Source organism: Spinacia oleracea, chromosome 4 (genome assembly GCF_020520425.1).
Source record: "Spinacia oleracea cultivar Varoflay chromosome 4, BTI_SOV_V1, whole genome shotgun sequence".
NCBI classification, from domain to species: domain Eukaryota; kingdom Viridiplantae; phylum Streptophyta; class Magnoliopsida; order Caryophyllales; family Amaranthaceae; genus Spinacia; species Spinacia oleracea.
The window spans coordinates 115494423-115512028 of record NC_079490.1 but is presented as its reverse complement, the minus strand read 5'-3'; the positions used below and the strand labels follow the sequence as shown (position 1 = coordinate 115512028).

Below are 17606 nucleotides of genomic sequence, written 5' to 3'. Positions count from 1 at the left end.
TTCAAAGATAGAACGGTTCGCAGACCGTATTTAACTATCCTAAATGGCCATACTAGTCACTTGGAGTACCTGCATTACATAAAATATATATTATATGTATTCACCCATTCGCATGCTAAAACGAATGACCCATGATAATAATGCAAGTATTTACATGAATTAATTAAAATTCACGTTCACATAAACGCGTCCTAAAATATTAATCAATTTCCAAATTATTAATCCTTAGACTTTATTTTAATTCAAATTGAATTTAATTAAAATAATGCGACCTACGAAAATAATTAAAATAATTATTTCATTTTAATTTCAATTAGTGGCTCCCACTCAAACCAATAATTATTCCGGATAATTAATTATTAAATATTAGATTAAAACTCGCGGCCTAGCCCAAGTAAATAAAATATTAAATTAAATATCCCGTTAGCCCATATTAATGCAAACATGGTCAAGCCCAACGAAATAAACAAATTTTAAAAAAAAAATTCATGTGCTTGCTCGGGCTAGGCTTGTGCCCAGCCCATCGCAACACTGTGTGGCCTACGAGGCACACGCGCAATGCCCGTACGCCCCGCAGCCAAGCACGCGTGCCCACAGCCACTGCTGCCCATGCGCGCTTCGTCACTGCCTGTTGCTGCGCATCGCAAGCAAGCCCTGCCTGCTTGCTTGCCCCTTCCCTCGCCCAGCGCGCGCGCGGCACGCAGCACCCATGCTGCTGCCCGCGTTGCTGCGACTCGGCACTGATGCGGCAGCCCGCGTGGCTCGATGAGCCACACGTCCACCCCACCCTTGTGTTCGTGCCTTTGGTTCGTACTATGGACCAACTCAATTAAAAAAAAAAATCACGAACGTTTGCATTTATGTTATTTTTCATAAAAAGTTATGATTTTTATTTTGAAAACAACAGTTTTTACGATTTTAATTTTAACGACAATCCAATTTCGTAAAATATTAAATCAAGGCTAACATTATTCAAATTTTAAGAACGAACGATTTCAACCAAAAATTTGAACTTTTAAATAATAAAATCTAAAACTTTAAATCGTTCTTTAAACATTTAAATTTCAGATTTTAATAATTTGGTTTAAGTGCGATTAAAATTAACGAAACCATTCAAAATTTTAATCCAATAATTTTTAAAATTAGCCACTGACCCAAGAAATTATTTTCCCTTTCCCAATTAACCGAATTATTAGATCTTAATTCTTTAAAAAATCAATTAGGGATCTAAAATTTACGAATTTGGGGAAAGAAAAATTAGGGTTTATACTTATATGAAAAATCTGAAATTTTTACCATAGATCAAGAATATACCCAGCAACATCGTGTAAAAATTTCAATAAATTCCAAGTTGTTTAGGTCGACCATTTAATTGAAATACTTTCCCACACTTTTAATTTTAATTCGAAAATTAACAAAAACGCCCAAAAAACACTTCTTCGAGGCCTGTTTTTGCAATTCCGTTCTCATGAATTGATCTTAGAAAATTGTTTTCAATCAGAATAAGGTCAGAAAGTCGAAAAACCGAATATTTTTTATTTCAGAACAGGTTACGCAATTAATCCAATAATCCATAAAATTTCCGAAAAATCAACAAAAATTCCCAAAATTTCTACAAGAGAAAAAACACAAAAAATCATGCTAAAACATGCTTTGAATGCATAAAGCTCGTGATACCATTGTAGGGGAATACAGTTAAACATAATAACATGTGCGGAAACAATCCCCAAAGCCAAGAAACATGTATAAAGCACAGATTAAGCAAACTTACATTCGAAGCGTATTTTCCCTAGTAATCTGTCAACGAACACGAACTTAGAACTCCACTTGTCATTCCTCTACTTGGTTCACCGACACGATCAGATCCGTCTTGATAACCGTAGCTTAGACAATCAATCAAGAGTTTTTGCTTTTGGGAAGAACAGTTTTCTCAGAGAGAAAACTGAAGAACGTAAATTCTGAATTAGGTTTAGGGTTTGGAAAACTGATTGTGTGTAATGGGGTGTGTGCAAAAATATAATAACTTAATATTATATTGTGTAACCGGCCAAGACAAGGCCTTGACCGGCCACACTTGCACACACGACCACACAGACCTGCGCACAGCCAACACGCTGCAGGCCGAAGCCCACAACGCGCACAGCCGAGCTGCTGGGCCGTGGGCCTCGCATGATCGCTGCTGCGTTGCTTGTGTTGCGTGCTCGCGCCCATATGCGGGCTGGCTGCTCTCCTTTGCTCGCGAGCTTGCTGGCTCGTTGGGCCTTGCACGCTTGCTTGCTTAATTGGCTTGACGGGCCGACAACTCCGATGCCCATCGTATTCGCGACTAATACCTTCCGGATATTATTTATCGTTTCGTATACGACGAATCACCGTCGTACGATACGATTTATTCGTTTCGCCCAGCTCACGAATATTCGCGATACGATATACGATTCCGATGCAAGGTCGTATCGTATAATACGTTTTCCAAAACTAATTCCCGAAAAGCTATTAAATGAATTTCATTTAATTCGGTGATCTGTTACGTGCCATTGGTGTGACCTTATAGGTTCAGTCAAGAGTAAGTTGTGAGCTTAATATTCATTAGAACTCACTGATCGGAAGCATTGCTCCAGCTAGCTGTTCCGATCACTTGATCTCACTGAACTAATTGTTCGCAATTAATCCGAACCTTGGTATTAGACTAAATACACCTTGGGTGAAGGACATATTTCCTTCGGTTATAACTAAGGAATTCTCACATATATTTCCACAATTTTACACACTTTCGTCATTAATAAATTAAAAGTAGAGTTTCCAAACACGTTGTAAATTAATAACTAGTATGTATTTGAGACAAGGCGATGCACCGGGTAATTATGGAAATAACAATTAATTATCATATTCTTTAATAAATTAAGTTAATTTCCTTTTCACAATGTAGTTATTCTATATGATATCAATATTAATTTTGCAAACCTAACACGTAAAACAGTATAGCTTGATTGGATAATGCACTGGAATTGAGACTGGGGGTTGCAGGTAGAGCGTCACGCGGCACGAAACGTTTGTCAAAACACCTTTTAATATATACCGTAGATTAAACAATATAGACCACGTCAAACAGGGTTGATATCTAAATATTCATTTACTGTTAAAGTGTCACCTGAATAATTGAATATGACATTAATTTTGAGACGCAATAGAAGAGTAACAAACATATTTAATTTTTTGGGGTGTATTACTTGGAGTTGAGATATCCTACGTAATGCCAAAAATAAAATAAAAAAACAGAAAAAAGAAAAAAGGGTTGATAAGATAGATAATAATTGAGTGACTTGGTAGATAATAAGAGAAGAGAAAAGAAAAGGAAAATTAATGATGTAAAATAGCTCTAGCGACACAACAACAAGTGTCGATAGCAATGCATTTCCCAGTTGAATGTGGGACTTTGTTCCGGCAATCTGAAGAGCATTGTGGGATTGTGCATCTCTCCATTTCCACTGTTCCATATGCGCATACTTGACTTTCTCCCGATTTCAAACCTTTTTTAATGTTAAAAAATAAAACATATTAATAGATAACACGAAAACTAGTAGCAACGTATTTTGTGTTTTGGTTTATAAAGTGTAGTAGTTATCGACTCTGGCAATGCACTGAGTTGTAGGGTACTTTAATTTGTTTTTCTTTTACTTGTTTAAAGTGTTTGTTATACGAACTCGTATTTCATTGAAAAACAAAGAATAGTGACCGCATGGAGTAATGGTTTTATTTTCACTTTTCTAACCAAGTACTAGGTATGCAAGTAGTTGATTGAGTGGTACTGGTAGATCTACATCAAAATATGGATTATAGACACAATTCCAAGATGTTTACTATGAATAAAAAAACTACAAGTACATAATACGTATTTAAAACAACATAAGATAAGTATATCTTTTTATTTTTAACTATTGCAGATCCAAATAAAATATCTCAGGTTCATTTATTATAATGTCGTGTTCTTTTATATGCACTTGTGTTTTTTAGGTGTACAGTGACCATGGTGCTCATATATCCATGATCTAATGTGTAAGCCTTTTTATAATAGACCGTCAAAAAAAAAATTGTGTAAGTCGTATATGACAAGAGGACACTAAAACATGGAGATAGGTAATTTTCAAAAACAATAACAATAAGTGAAGTTTTTTTAGTATAAGAATAGTTGATTTAGCCTCTCTCATACTCAAAAGACCTAATTAATTGGACGACTCCCTCAACTCCCTCAAAACTTGTAGGCTTGTATCTACTACTAAACCTGTATCTCGATGCTTATATTATACAAACTTAAAATATTGCTAAGAATCAAATTTTCACCAAAACTTGTAGGCTTGTATCTAATATTTCTTTAAACAAAATACTCATGAAAACCAAAGAGCTAAAGAAGCAATAAAATTAGCAAAAACAATGTAACATACCAAATATAAATAGCAAGACAGCAAGAAATAGGAGTGTGGCAATAGAAGAAGTCTTCATCTTAGGAAACATAGATTCGGTTTGATTATATTTCCTAATGTTTTAGAGCTATAAATAGCAATTCAAAAAGGACTATATACTAAAAATAACAAGTAGCTCATAATTATTACTTGTATAATGGTTGTGCACTTGTTAATTAGGGGCTAATTAAACTATACAAAAGGAACTTTTGCCTGTTTAAGACTATTGGATAGACCTACTTTGTGAGCTGTTAAAGAATTTTTAGTAGCATGGTCCTCTTCAAGTACCATTGTCCTATCTTTAGGTTAGTTAACTAATTAATTAATTAAAGGTACAAATATTACAATTATTGTGGCATTTATGCGGCTAAGTGGAAGTATTATATATTGGTTAAACCTTTAATTTTGTTTTGTTATGCTCATTCATTATTATAATTTCTAGGATGTCTTAGTCATACACATGCATCTAAGCATCTAGTCCGTTCATTTGAGAATCACTTGGTACTCTTTCCTCTACTTTTTAAGTTTCTAGAGCACTAATTCTACTTAGATTGGCCTGGTGAGATTTCGGTCCGTTATTCTTACCTTTACAAAAAAATATCGAGAATATTGATTTGGGTGGCAAAGAAACAAAGAGTAACCACTTTTGCTATTTTGCTGTAAATTCATCTCTCTTTGTACATCTTGTAGGTGCTTGTTGTTTTCAATGGCGTCTCTTCAGTTAAGTCATTAAGGTTAATTTCACTCTATTCGCCGAGATAGACTTATTTAACTTGGAACTTTTTGTTTACAAGATGGAAAGAACAAACCATTATCAATTTCGAATGGATTTATATTGGCATGAGTTTTCCACCTTTAATTCAGTCTTCTTAGTTATCGTTTGAAGAGCACTTAGACTTAGCATTTACAAAAGGTCACTAAGATAATTTGATTCATAGGTTCTTAGTCTACCAAATCACTAATTGGTTAAGAAATTGTTAACTATCCAAGTCATGCTTCTGTGTACCAATAAAGTCTTGTCGTAATGACAAAGATTCAAAAGTCTTTACACGATAAGTGATAGGCAACAGGTTCACAATTCACCAATGGAGTTTTGAAGAATAATTGGTGCAAGTTAGAAGTTATGGTTATTGCTGCCACATGACAAGAAATCCATTGCCTACTTTCTAATAATTTTTTTTTTTTTGGTGTTAGAACCCGGTTCACCTTAGGGCTAATCCGGATTCGGGGCGAGTTGTGATTGGATAAATTCCAGTCCCCTCCAAATTGTTGTTGCAGGGGATCGAACGAATCCTCCCTATCAAGTTCAGCCACAATCACCACTGAACCAACAAGCAATTGGTGCCTACTTTCTAATAATCATATACTTATATTACCTCCGTTTCTGAAAGTTCTTTACATTTTGAAAAATGTGTCCAAAGGAAAAAAAAACTTTGACCGTAAATTCTCACTATCTATACTAATATATTAAAAGGTGTTGTGAAAAACGTATATGTGTCGCGTATTACTCTCTCATTACGCCACATCATCCACTCACCAAGTGTTATGTAATGGACAACCAAAAAGCAATACAATGAGATTTGAACACCAGACCTCAAATGTGGATGATAATCCTTATTACCATCTTAACCAACAATCAATTGTGGTTTATCTCTTCACATTAATTTATAAATAAATGTTAACATGATTTCATGACGTCTAAAATAACTAAATTTTTACGTGACTTTTTTTATTTCTATTGACTATTTTGGGAAAAAAAAAATTAAAGCATTATGACAACCATGAACAAACATGATGTCATAAGTACGTCTTATAAGCATTAACTATAGGATTCCCCTACATAGCTGCATATATATCTAATTTGGTGTTTATTAATTTGGCACACTTAGTTCCACGAGAAAACAAATTATACATAATTGTAAGATGATATGATTGAAAAATTATTTATCATGATAAATTGACATAGCGTGTCTGTGTAGTTGACGAACTTAACAGATGTTTTTCATTCTATAAAATACAAGTATTTTGCTCAAATATTGAGCTCAATAAAAAATTAAAAATTTAATTATTCAATGTAACAATTGGAGCATCGTCCGGGCCACACACTAGTTATATACATCAAAACATTACATGTAAGATCTTGTCAGATTGGTCTCGGTATGTATTTTCAGAATATCAAATTTTTATAATTTTTTCACATACGAAATTAGATATATATTAATAGTTAAATATTACATAGAAGTTCGTGCAAATAATAACTGTAAAGATCTTTTTGACACAGAGGAAGTACTTTATAAAACCAACTTTTATTCTACAGGCCAGATTTCATAGAATCAAAATGATATTGACTAAGGAATATAAAACTTTCCACTTTAAACATCGTTTTTTGGTCATAGTTTGAAACCATCTTTGGGCTAACAAATCAGTGCTGTTTGTTTTACAAAAAAAAAAAAATTAAAAAAAAATGTAGTGCTGGCTTCCAATTTCAGTTTTCCACTTCTGTTGGTGGCTATTGATAAATTTTAAGGTGCAATAATGGTGATACACACTACTACACTAGGCAGCGCATGTCATTCTTCTCGGTTGAGTGGAGCAAGGCCTTTGGAACAGTCTGTTTACCGTGAAACCCCTGGGATCTGCAGAACGTAGAAACCCTGGGATTGTACAAGCAGAATATAAAGGGTGTATACTCCATTCTTTTTCTTACCAAACACAGTTGATGACAGAAATGCACAAAAAATGTCTTCATAACCATATATAGAGCTTTTCTATGAAAAAAAAACATCAGGTGAACAGTATCTTAGGATTCCTATGAACCAGAAGAAAAAACTTAGTTATCCATTTGACAAAACTGGAACATTATTCCCAGCTGGAACCACTTTCTTGTTTGATTTCTTCCTGTTTTTGCGTTTCTTTTGCTTCTCAAAAAGCCTTGAACGGTCTTTGACACTCCTCTCCCAGTCCTTTTTGTGTTTTTGGTAAAGCAGCATTGCTGCACGAGCATCTTCAATCTGAAACACCACAGATAGTTATAGTAGGACCAAGCAAAGCAGGTCAACCAACCACTGAGATTTTTATCTTGTTCAACTGGAGAGAATTCAAAATCCACCATGTGAATGCATCTAGCAAGCATCAACAAGGAATCCAATCCGAAAATTCAAATTTTATAACTTATTCTATAATTACTCAAATTCCATATTGCAGCTTTGAAATAGATTTGGCTACATCTCTGACAACATTTCCAGGAAAGTGGGTGAAATAAAGAGCCCATTTTAATAGTCTATAACATTCTCGGAACAAGAAGATGAAGGCCCTCTTCATTTAAGATGGTTGTTTTTACTCAGGTCTAGTTTCTAGACCAAGAGATATAAATGCTAACATGTGGATTTAGGAATTAGGAGGGGCCAGCAAGACAGAGGTCCAAATACGGCCTGGTGGTCCGAGGAATCTCCAGGTCAAATAGCATACAACTTGACAACATGAAGCTATTCTAGCATGAAGAAGCAGCAAATGACCACTACTAAAAATAAGGGACCTTATATACTAAATCTCTCTTACAATACATTAAAAACTCAACACTTGCCACCACCAGTACCACTCACTCTGTCAACCCCACTAAAGCAGGGTTTAGAGCGGTACAAAGGTATACAGCCTTAGCACTAACTAGTCAAATACATTGGAAACTCAATTTTCAAAATCCCAAGATTTCATGGACCCACACTAACACTCACCAAAATAACAGTAATAGTAATAACAACAACAATAAGACCACTCTAATTCATCTCACCGTAAAAAGGACACTTTGTTTCCTTAGTGACAGGCTGACAGCTCCATCAACAATGTCATGTGCAACCTCATTGTCGGCATTTCTCACTTCAGCATCAATTAAACAGGCATTATGTACCTTATGAAACCTTACTAGTATTCAAATGTTTTCACATTGGCAGTAACATTTCCACAAACAGAATCCTCAATAATCAATCCCTTGCTATCAGACACACTAATTTTCAGTTTTTTAAGGAAACATCCTGCCTTTTTTCTTCACTATATACTGCCCGATCTTACCAAATGAGAAAAAAATCGAACAATGGTGAGTCGCCTTAAGATCAGTATACTTGTTTTACCATTCTAAATTGTAAGATTCGGGATCTATTTCCCATCATAGTACCATACTGCCAAAAATAGATTAATAAAGCTCCCATTGTCAATAAATTGTAGGAACATTTGTCAGAAAGGACCTTTTAAAACACAAAAATTGTGAGAAAGGACCTTTTAAAAAAAAGTTGTGAAAGAAGGCCCAATTGAGATTTTTTGTTGTGAATCAGGACCAAATGTGATTTTTCGATAGTCAACCACTTCTTTCCGGCGTTGACTGGCGCGTGACATGCACGTGTTTGACTTTTTAACAATTTTTTAAAAAAAATCTTCCCTCCAAATTTATCCCCCACCCCAACTAACTTATTAAACTTAAAAAAAATAAAAAAAATTCGACTCTCTCCTGCTGAAAACTTGCTCTGCCTCTTCCCTCATTTTCTTCTTCCTTCCAAGCTCGAATTTCTGCTCCTCAATTTAAATTAATCAAATTCGCGCAACCCAATTGTTATTCGATCCTTTTCGTACAAGGTAATACTAAAAGCCCCAATTTTTTGCTCTCATTTCTCCAATTTTTGGAATCTTGAAATTAGGGTTTCCGGGGAGGTTCCACGGTCGTGGTTCTGGCGGAGGCGGAGGGGGGAAATCGGAATTGCTTAAATAAGTGGCGTGGATTTTGTCGACTTCAGAGCGAAGATCGAACATGAGCTTTTCTCTAATTACCTCAATTAGGTTATCCACCTCGCCGCGGCGGATCGATGGCGGCGGTGGGAATCGAAACAATGCGTTGCGACGTTTGCAGTCATTAGAGGAAGAAGGATTGTTGCTGTTGGAGAGTTTGGCACAGCGAAGGAGGAAGAGGAAGCTGTAGAGTTGCGCAGGAGAGAGAAAATCGAGTTTTTTTTTTGTTTGTTTCTGGGTAGTTAGGGTAGTAAAGGGTGGGAGGATAAATTTGGAGGGAAGATTATAAAAAAAAATGTTAAAAAGTCAAACTCGTGCTTGTCACGCGCCAGTCAACGCCGGAAAGTAGTGGTTGACTACCGAAAAATCACATTTAGTCCTGATTCACAACAAAAAATCCAAATTGGGCCTTCTTTCACAACTTTTTTTTTAAAAGGTCCTTTCTCACAATTTTTGGGTTTTAAAAGGTCCTTTATGACTAATTTTCCTAAATTGTATAATATTTCGACCCGGATAGAACTAGTGGGACAAGTACTCTGGCTGAAATTATGATCCAGTGCAAAGGTGGCGCTTAAATGTAAAAATAACCTAGTAGCTTATCTTTATTATCATGTTCGACGGTCTCCTCCCATAAATCCACTTCTAGATATACTTCCTCCATTTCTTTTTACTTGCAACAATTCCCTAAAACGAAAACATCACAATACTTGCAACACACTATAATTGGTAAACTATTTTGTATGCAATGACATCTATACCCTCACTTTATTCTCTTTAATAACTCCCAATTGCTTACCCACCAAATAAAATAATAGAACTTTCCATTTATACCCTCAAAATAAAGAAGTTTGATTCTTTTTTCTTAAAGTATGTGAAAAAGTGTATGTTGCAACTATTTAGAAATGGAGGAAGTATATCCTTAACCCTAGATTCTGGATTTCATCAATTTTCAGGAAGAGATAATTGTACAGTTTCAGCAACTAGAGGACATGGAGGATAAGAGTACGGGTAACCTTGAAATTCAAATACCTTTTGAAATATGAGTTCTAAAAAAATTCCAGTTTTGTTCAATGATCCAGCACCCAAAGAGTGCAGTATCCGATCTGCTGAAAAATGTTTTGTAAGAAGCAATAGGCCTATAGCACAACTCTTATCCAGTTTTCTCTTTTTTTCTACTTGTAAGCCAGACTACAATAGCAAACGCAAATCCTCTAAGGGTGTCATTAAAGAACCTGAACCACTCATACACACCATAACTACTTGTGCATCTTTAAGCATCAAAAGTCAAACTTTCTAATAAAGTTTTACAGCTCAGCTTGCATGGTTTCAAGGCAAATCAAACCTGGCTTCCAGAGAAATCTCATTTGTACTTCCTCGACATTTTTCAAATCTCAACGTAGCTTGCTAAATCCTTTTGACGATGAGATTTATCATTTTAATTTTCTCACTGAAATTAAATGTTAAATGGTGTCACTTTTTTTTATCTACTGATTCGAATACTTCTTTCACTCTGTTGCAAATGTAATTCCAAACAATGAAGTCAAAGAAAAAGTAATTATTTCATGATTGCTCTTGAGATTCCTTCAGTCACACCGTCTTATTCAATTGGGTTTTTCTTCTTTCATTATTCATTGATTATCATTACCCCATTGCCTCAAATAGGCTCCCGCAAGAAGCGGGGTAAGGGGGGGTCGGATGTATGCAACCTTACCTCTACAATTGCAGAGAGTTTGTTTCCAATTGATCCAAAAGCGACAACGGGACAACGGGACGACTATCTTCTACTTCATGGAAAGGAAGCGAATAGGTATTAAGAGCCATTTTGATTTAGTCCATTACATCCCACGGCCAAAAGAACAAATGAATCTTTGGCTCCATCGGAAATGAACACTCTTCTTTCATTATCCCAAGAAAAAAAATTGTTTAAGATGATTTTTAAGATTGGATACTAATTCACTTGGTTAAAGCCTCCACTAGGCTTTTTTGAGCATGAAGTTGGGCTAATTTTTAGTGAACACCAGTTACTTAAATTTTTAATCAAACACTTCAATACCAAATCTCTATCACATTAGTTTTTGGACATCAGGTCCCTTTTGGAACTTTTGGGTTGAATAAGCTAAAGATTATGACTCATGAGGACTACATTATTGCAGCAAGCTGAAAGCAACAGTTTCTCCTAGCACAAATGTGCTTGCCAATTGATAACTTATTTTGATTGCAGATTTTGGATGCTGGAAAATTATCTCAATTATAACCTTTCACACATTCCAGGGTGCTTTACAATTAAGAATGTAGGTTTTAACATTGGGGGTTTATCACTCACCTATAAATCCCCCCAAATAAAAAATAAAGTGCCATTAATGTACACCGAGTTCATCCATGAAATTTTAGAATTTAAATTTCCACCAGAAAGTGTATGAACAAATTTTCTATGCATGAAATTTACTAGTCTTACATCACTCAGTAATGGGCTAGTGGCTAAGGCTTCTTCAATCTCTCTCTCTCTCATGTGTTCAAAGAATTATTGGAACTAAACCACAATTATCCCTTCAATTTGCCATTAAATCAAGGAAAAAATAGTTTAAACTACCTTCCTTACGTCTACTTTCTAAAATAACTATCTTTCAAGAAAAAAATATTATAGGCAACTCCTTTGAAGTTCCACAATTGGCACTTTAATCTGCCAGTGGTTACGGATTCCAATATATGTGGAACTTCAAAATTAATTATATTTCTGGAAGGTGGTAATTTCAATAATTCCACAAAAAAATAGTTAAAGCAATTTTCCTTGTTCAAGACAAAAGCCCACAAAAATGCATTAACCAATTCAGTATTGCCCTCACTCTGCTGATGCGTCTAAGTCCTACTATGTGTTTGATTAGGAATTTAGGAAACGAGGAAAGAGTGAGAAAGGAAGCAGTGGACTTGCATTTCCTATCCAAATATGGAAGAAAAATGGATCCATCCAATTCCCTTCGTTTATCCCTTCTGCATTTCCATATCTAAACAAGGGAAAAGGGACTGGTCACCCTCCCTAGTCCCTCTTCTCAATAGAGGAAGTCTTGGCCTCAAGTGGCTTGTGTCCATATGGACACAAGTGGCTTGTAATTGGTACCCGCTAATTTGATATTGGTACTAAGACTAGTATGGTATTGGTATACCAATACATTGCTAAGAAGTACTAATACAAATTATTTGTGTTACTGGTACTGACATATGTTGTATTGGTACTAAAAATAGTTGTTTTTAGGTCACTTGTGTCCATATGGACACTTGAGGTTTAGCATTACTCCTCAATATCCTCTCATCCACTATCACAAGTTCAAATTATTGTCATAGATCTGATACATGACTTTTATGAGTCTCGGTATGACCATACCCACACCATCTTAGAGAAGCCATATAACAAGGTTTCTGCATTGCTGTATCACAATGCCTTGAACTACAAATTTTATTATTTTGGGCTCCCTCGCCTGCAGTTGAATCTTGAAAGCAGGTACTGAAATAGCTTACTAATTTGTAAAAAGTTACGTTTTAAGGTTTTAACAACATGAGACAAAACCTGATTCTCTGTACTAGAAATAATATTAACTCAGTCTGCAATGCCCATGAAATGCCTCCGTTCTTAAAAAAGAAAACTCTGATGTGACAGCACATTCAATTTAACTGGCTTATTTTTCATCCCAGTTCAGCACCAACTTCATCTTTCAACATAACAACCACGAAATAACTTCCTTTCAAAGCAAGTCATCTTCTAGCATCATTCACAGCTATTTACATGCGTTTTACAAGGACAAATAACAGGACTTACATGTTTAGACCTATGAACATTATTTTTTTTTTTGGGGGGGGGGGGGGGAGGGGGGGTGATTGTATTCTCAAAATCGCTACACAAACAATCATCATTTTTCCTTAAACCTTTACGAGGGCATTACTTGGCAGAAAGGCTCAATCTCAAGGCTACAAAGCCTTGACAGTCTGCTTTCGCACAAGCCAAATTCAGAGCCATGAACCATCAGTCCCTTCCAGTTTCCTCAAGCCTGTCAATGCTGTTATCTGACTTATCCCTATGGACTAGGTTGATATATATCAGGTGTAGAACAATGTAAAGGGAAACCCAAGGGTGAGGTGAATGGGAGACAGACATGTGATTGGGAAATAAACTCCAGTCATCAAAAACCAACACGACTCGCAAGGTTGCTAGCCTTATTAGGCTCACAAGTCATAGGCCTATATGTCGACAGATTCTTCCCTTGGAACTTTGGAAGAGCCCTCGTGGTCAGAACTCAGAAGAGTCAATCTGACTTATGCAAAAGCACATTTTATATGTTCCAACTTCTACTAAAGTTATAGTAGTTTGAATGTTTGAAAGCTTGACTGAATAAACAGCTCACTGACTCATGGAGATAAAAACCTAATTATCAGAGCCCAAAAGTACATTACAAAATTTCGAAGAATCATATCAACCAAAATTTTAGCCAAACTCGGAGCCTTTTCAGCTGCGAGAACAGACTCAACTGAGATTATAAACTTAATTTGGGCCGTCAGGCTGCTAGGATCCTATATAAATAAAGACCAGAATCCGAGTCTCCGCAGGGTAATACAGGAAGAGATTCTAACGCTGGTGTAGAAGCATAAGATACAGAACACATCTCAAATCTCAAATAAAGAAAAAGTCATGCAACACGAAAATAAGAAGTATGAAGTTAGTGTAACTTGTGAGTGCTAGTTTCCATCCAGAACAGAGCCACCCAACAGATCAATGAATTTGCGATGCACATCTTAACAAGAGAGAGAGTAGCAAGATTATCATCTTCAGATATGCAGAATCCTTTCTCAACAGAAGCAAGTATATAAAATAAGACAAGTCCCATTTGATGCATGAATGCATCAGGTTAAGATACTCACAGGACAATGCTCTCCAGTCTGGATCTCCACACCAAGAAACTCAGCAGCAAGATGCCGAAGTGCCTTTCTACGACTTTCTCTGCTCCATTCAAGAAAAGGAAATTAGAAGTTTAGAGCAAATCAAACTCACAGTCTCACAGATACTACTTGTCATGCACTTCAACGGATCAGATTCAAGTACAGAAGTTCAACTTAAATGAAAGGAAAAGCCTAAAAAAGGATAAGAGTAATTCTGAAGCAAGAGGCATACTTTAGAAATGGTTGGTATTCTGAAGTGTCCCGCAAATCTTTCTTTGGATGACTTAGTAAAAGTGCCTATTAAGAGAAGACTAGTAAAGTGATCAGATGGAATCAAGAAATATTACTTGTGCAAGTGTGGAGCCCTGCCGAAGGGAAACTAACCTTGAGATCATTACGCAAAGCATGGCCAACAAGAATCTTTCCTTTGATCAGCTCTGCCACCTTTTTCTGAACTGAAGGAAAATCCTTGGCTGCAGAGATCATCCATAAGAAAAATGAGGAGCACTCAACAAAAGGCAATATAGACAAATCATGCATTCTTTATCAAGGCCCAATCATTTAATAACTTGTCTGAAAGAACTTTGCAATTATTTTATTCTTCTTCATTTATCAATGGTTCGTAATCCTAATCAAAAAGAGTTGCAGGAGTAACATGAAGGTTTTGTTTATTTCAGACTCAGATGCATGCACATGGTTTATGCAATTACACATATATATAGCATACCTTATTCTCAAATTGTTTTGAATGCACTCGTGATTGGTTCAACCGCAAATATTAGTCACAGAATCACATGGAAAAATCCATCTATTCAATTTAATACATCCATAAACTTAACATATGAGTGATATGACATCTTATTACGGTGAATGGTCACTAACAGGATTTGAGTAAGAAGCTTAGAAACAAATGTGACAACAGCCATGCAAGAAACAAAGTTAAGTCTTCAAATACTGAAGGGAAAAAATGCAACAGAAAATTCCCAGCACACCTTTCCTCAAGTCACGGGGTCGGATTCCACTAATTTCTGTTCGGAAGTCAACAACACGATCAATAGGCCGGACAAATTCATCATATACAGCATTTCCCCACTTATTTACCTGCCAGAAACTGAATTATATTAAATCATTAATAAGGGACCCTGGCAACAAACAAGAAATAAAAACTATTAACAGGAGGATGGCATGTAATGTGCCCTAATGGCATATCTGGTTTTAGAAGTCACACGATATAGGTTGTAAAAAATACAAAATTAGTCATATAACCGTGGTTGTATTGGAAACTAACAGAAAAACGGAAACTACTTTTTCTAGATTCCATATTCTAGATTCCATATTACTTTATTAGTTCTCAAAAACCTGAAAACTAAAACAACATATGATGACAAACAAGCACTAAATCACCAATAACCAGGGGTGGAGAACAGAGAGTTGTGCTGATGTTAGGACATGAATTAAGCTATTAGCAGATGGCATGTCTAGACAAAGCCATTGTTTTAGGTCAGTTTTTGCTGGCATGTAAATAACTGGTATTATAGGCAGGCAAGAAAAATAGAACTACATCCAAATACTGAAAAAAGCTGCTACTTCCAAATAGAAAATGATATAGAGGAAGTCTTACATAGAAAGGCATATAAGTGAACAAAGATAAGAAGTAAATATACAACAATGAGATTTGGACATGAATCATAAGTGCTCCTCTAGACAGAAAAATGAAAAGGAGAACCTACTAATTCCAAAAATAAGGGATTGTGACAAGAGGTTGATAACTCGTAAAGTACAAATAAACAAATAACCATTGACAAGCTATAAGCTCCTCCAAAAATTAATAATTATAAAAAAATATTGCAAAAAAGGTGGCAAGAACATATCATGCCGGAGATGATATTAATTTTTCAGCAACTAGAAACATGGCAATCCAATTTCTTCACACCAAAATTGTCAAAAAGCCTAGTATAGAAACAGATTTCCCATTTTTAATCATCTGTTTAGCCGCTTCAGTTCAACCAACATCCACATAAAGGTTAAACTTGGGTGCAGTAATTTAGAAAGGCAGACAACTCTATAGAGTATAAAATGAGTCTGAGTCATGCTGAAACGGAAGAACCTTCAATATGAGAACGAAGAATATAAAGTACCAATGTAACTCGCCCAAGGGCACTTTTATTTCCCTGAGGACTAACCCCAACCATCTCGCAATCCATGGCCACCTCATCTGTCAAACTAAAGAAAGAAAATTAATACAACATGTCAACATATACTGGAAAAGAACAAAAACTCTATCAATCATCTAAGCGGAATTTCCCTTTCTTTGTCCCCTTCCTCAACAATCAAACCTTGTGATAACCAAATTTTAAAAGAAAAAATTAACAGAAGGAAATGTTCTGTCTACATAAGTGAGGAAGAGGTACGACACTATCAGTTGGTACACGGATCTTACGGGACTACAAATAAAGGCCATTGTTATGACCAAAACAACCAGTTCTTAAAATTAATTTCAATAATTGTCATTGAACTTTAATAGCCTAAACATGCTTACTAGTCCACCAAACATGATTGAACTACATGACTATAAATTAACATTGATATACTGTCAAGTGTCTACTAAAACCACAAGTTAAGTTTCCTTTAAATTTGGGTGGTTTGACATGCACTCCACCAACAGTATTCAAAATATGCAATATTATTGACATTGATATACTACCCAAGTGACCATTGTCAACTAGACAACTAATATCATTAATATCTCTAACATTCGGGAAAATCAATCAAATCATGCGGAAACAGAAGTAAGGCATATTGGCATGGAAACATCATTCCAATGATATGAAATAAGAACAGAATAAACGCAACTAATTTGGTAGGCGGTAAAATGTATAATCTGAGTCTCTGAGGGCATATATGCGATACCTGCAGTCAGAGGAAGTAGGAGCAAGAATATTTAGTTGCGAATCATCGGGTTCGGGATCCGAATCAGTGCGTTGCTTGCGTTTTCCTGGAAAAGCGAACAATTCAGAAAAACATACACTAGACTCAGACTACACAAAAAAACTTACTGAAGTTGAAAGTGACCTAATACTGAAGGTGAAGAGCTGCCATTAGAATGCGAGGAAGGTCCCGAAAAGTTGGCTTTGGAACCCTGTAGTTTCAATTTCTGTGGAAAATTGCAGCAATACAAAATCAAATTTGGTGAAATGGAAACGAAGAAGAATCGAATTGAATGCAAAGGAGAGGGGGTCATGCTACCTGTTGAAGAAGAGCCCAGTTAGGGTTTAATGGTGCCGTTTTAGGGTTCTTCTTCTTTCTTACGACCTCACTCCCCATTTTTTTTTCTTCTATGTCGCCAACAATTGTTCACCTTCAACAACTGAGCAGTACTCCCACGGGGCGTTTGGTAGTATTTCCTTTTTGTTTTTTTAGCGATGGGAAAAGAGTTGTAACCATAGAAAA

The 17606-nt window shown here is 35.8% G+C and overlaps 1 protein-coding gene and 1 long non-coding RNA gene across 3 annotated transcripts; both read right to left on the bottom strand.

Annotated features, from left to right (window-relative positions):
* Window positions 1-3193: 3193 nt before the first annotated feature.
* Window positions 3194-4582, bottom strand: LOC110799500 (uncharacterized). The gene is made up of 2 exons (XR_002536397.2): window positions 4440-4582; window positions 3194-3527 (listed from the first exon to the last, which is right to left on the bottom strand). It is a non-coding gene; the product is annotated as an uncharacterized lncRNA (long non-coding RNA).
* A 2198-nt stretch (window positions 4583-6780) lies between these two features.
* LOC110799497 (uncharacterized) lies at window positions 6781-17599 on the bottom strand. 2 transcript variants are annotated; one of them, XM_056843608.1, is made up of 9 exons: window positions 17403-17599; window positions 17229-17310; window positions 17067-17151; window positions 16295-16379; window positions 15149-15257; window positions 14541-14629; window positions 14389-14453; window positions 14139-14217; window positions 6781-7093 (listed from the first exon to the last, which is right to left on the bottom strand). In XM_056843608.1, the coding sequence occupies exons 1-9, from the start codon at window positions 17478-17480 to the stop codon at window positions 7073-7075; spliced, it is 693 nt and encodes a 230-aa protein (XP_056699586.1). In that variant the 5' UTR covers window positions 17481-17599; the 3' UTR covers window positions 6781-7072. The 2 variants fall into 2 exon arrangements, with proteins under 2 accessions (XP_056699586.1, XP_021860456.1); XM_022004764.2 differs by lacking the exon at window positions 6781-7093 and adding an exon at window positions 7132-7468 and having other exon boundaries at window positions 17403-17595.
* Window positions 17600-17606: the final 7 nt, after the last annotated feature.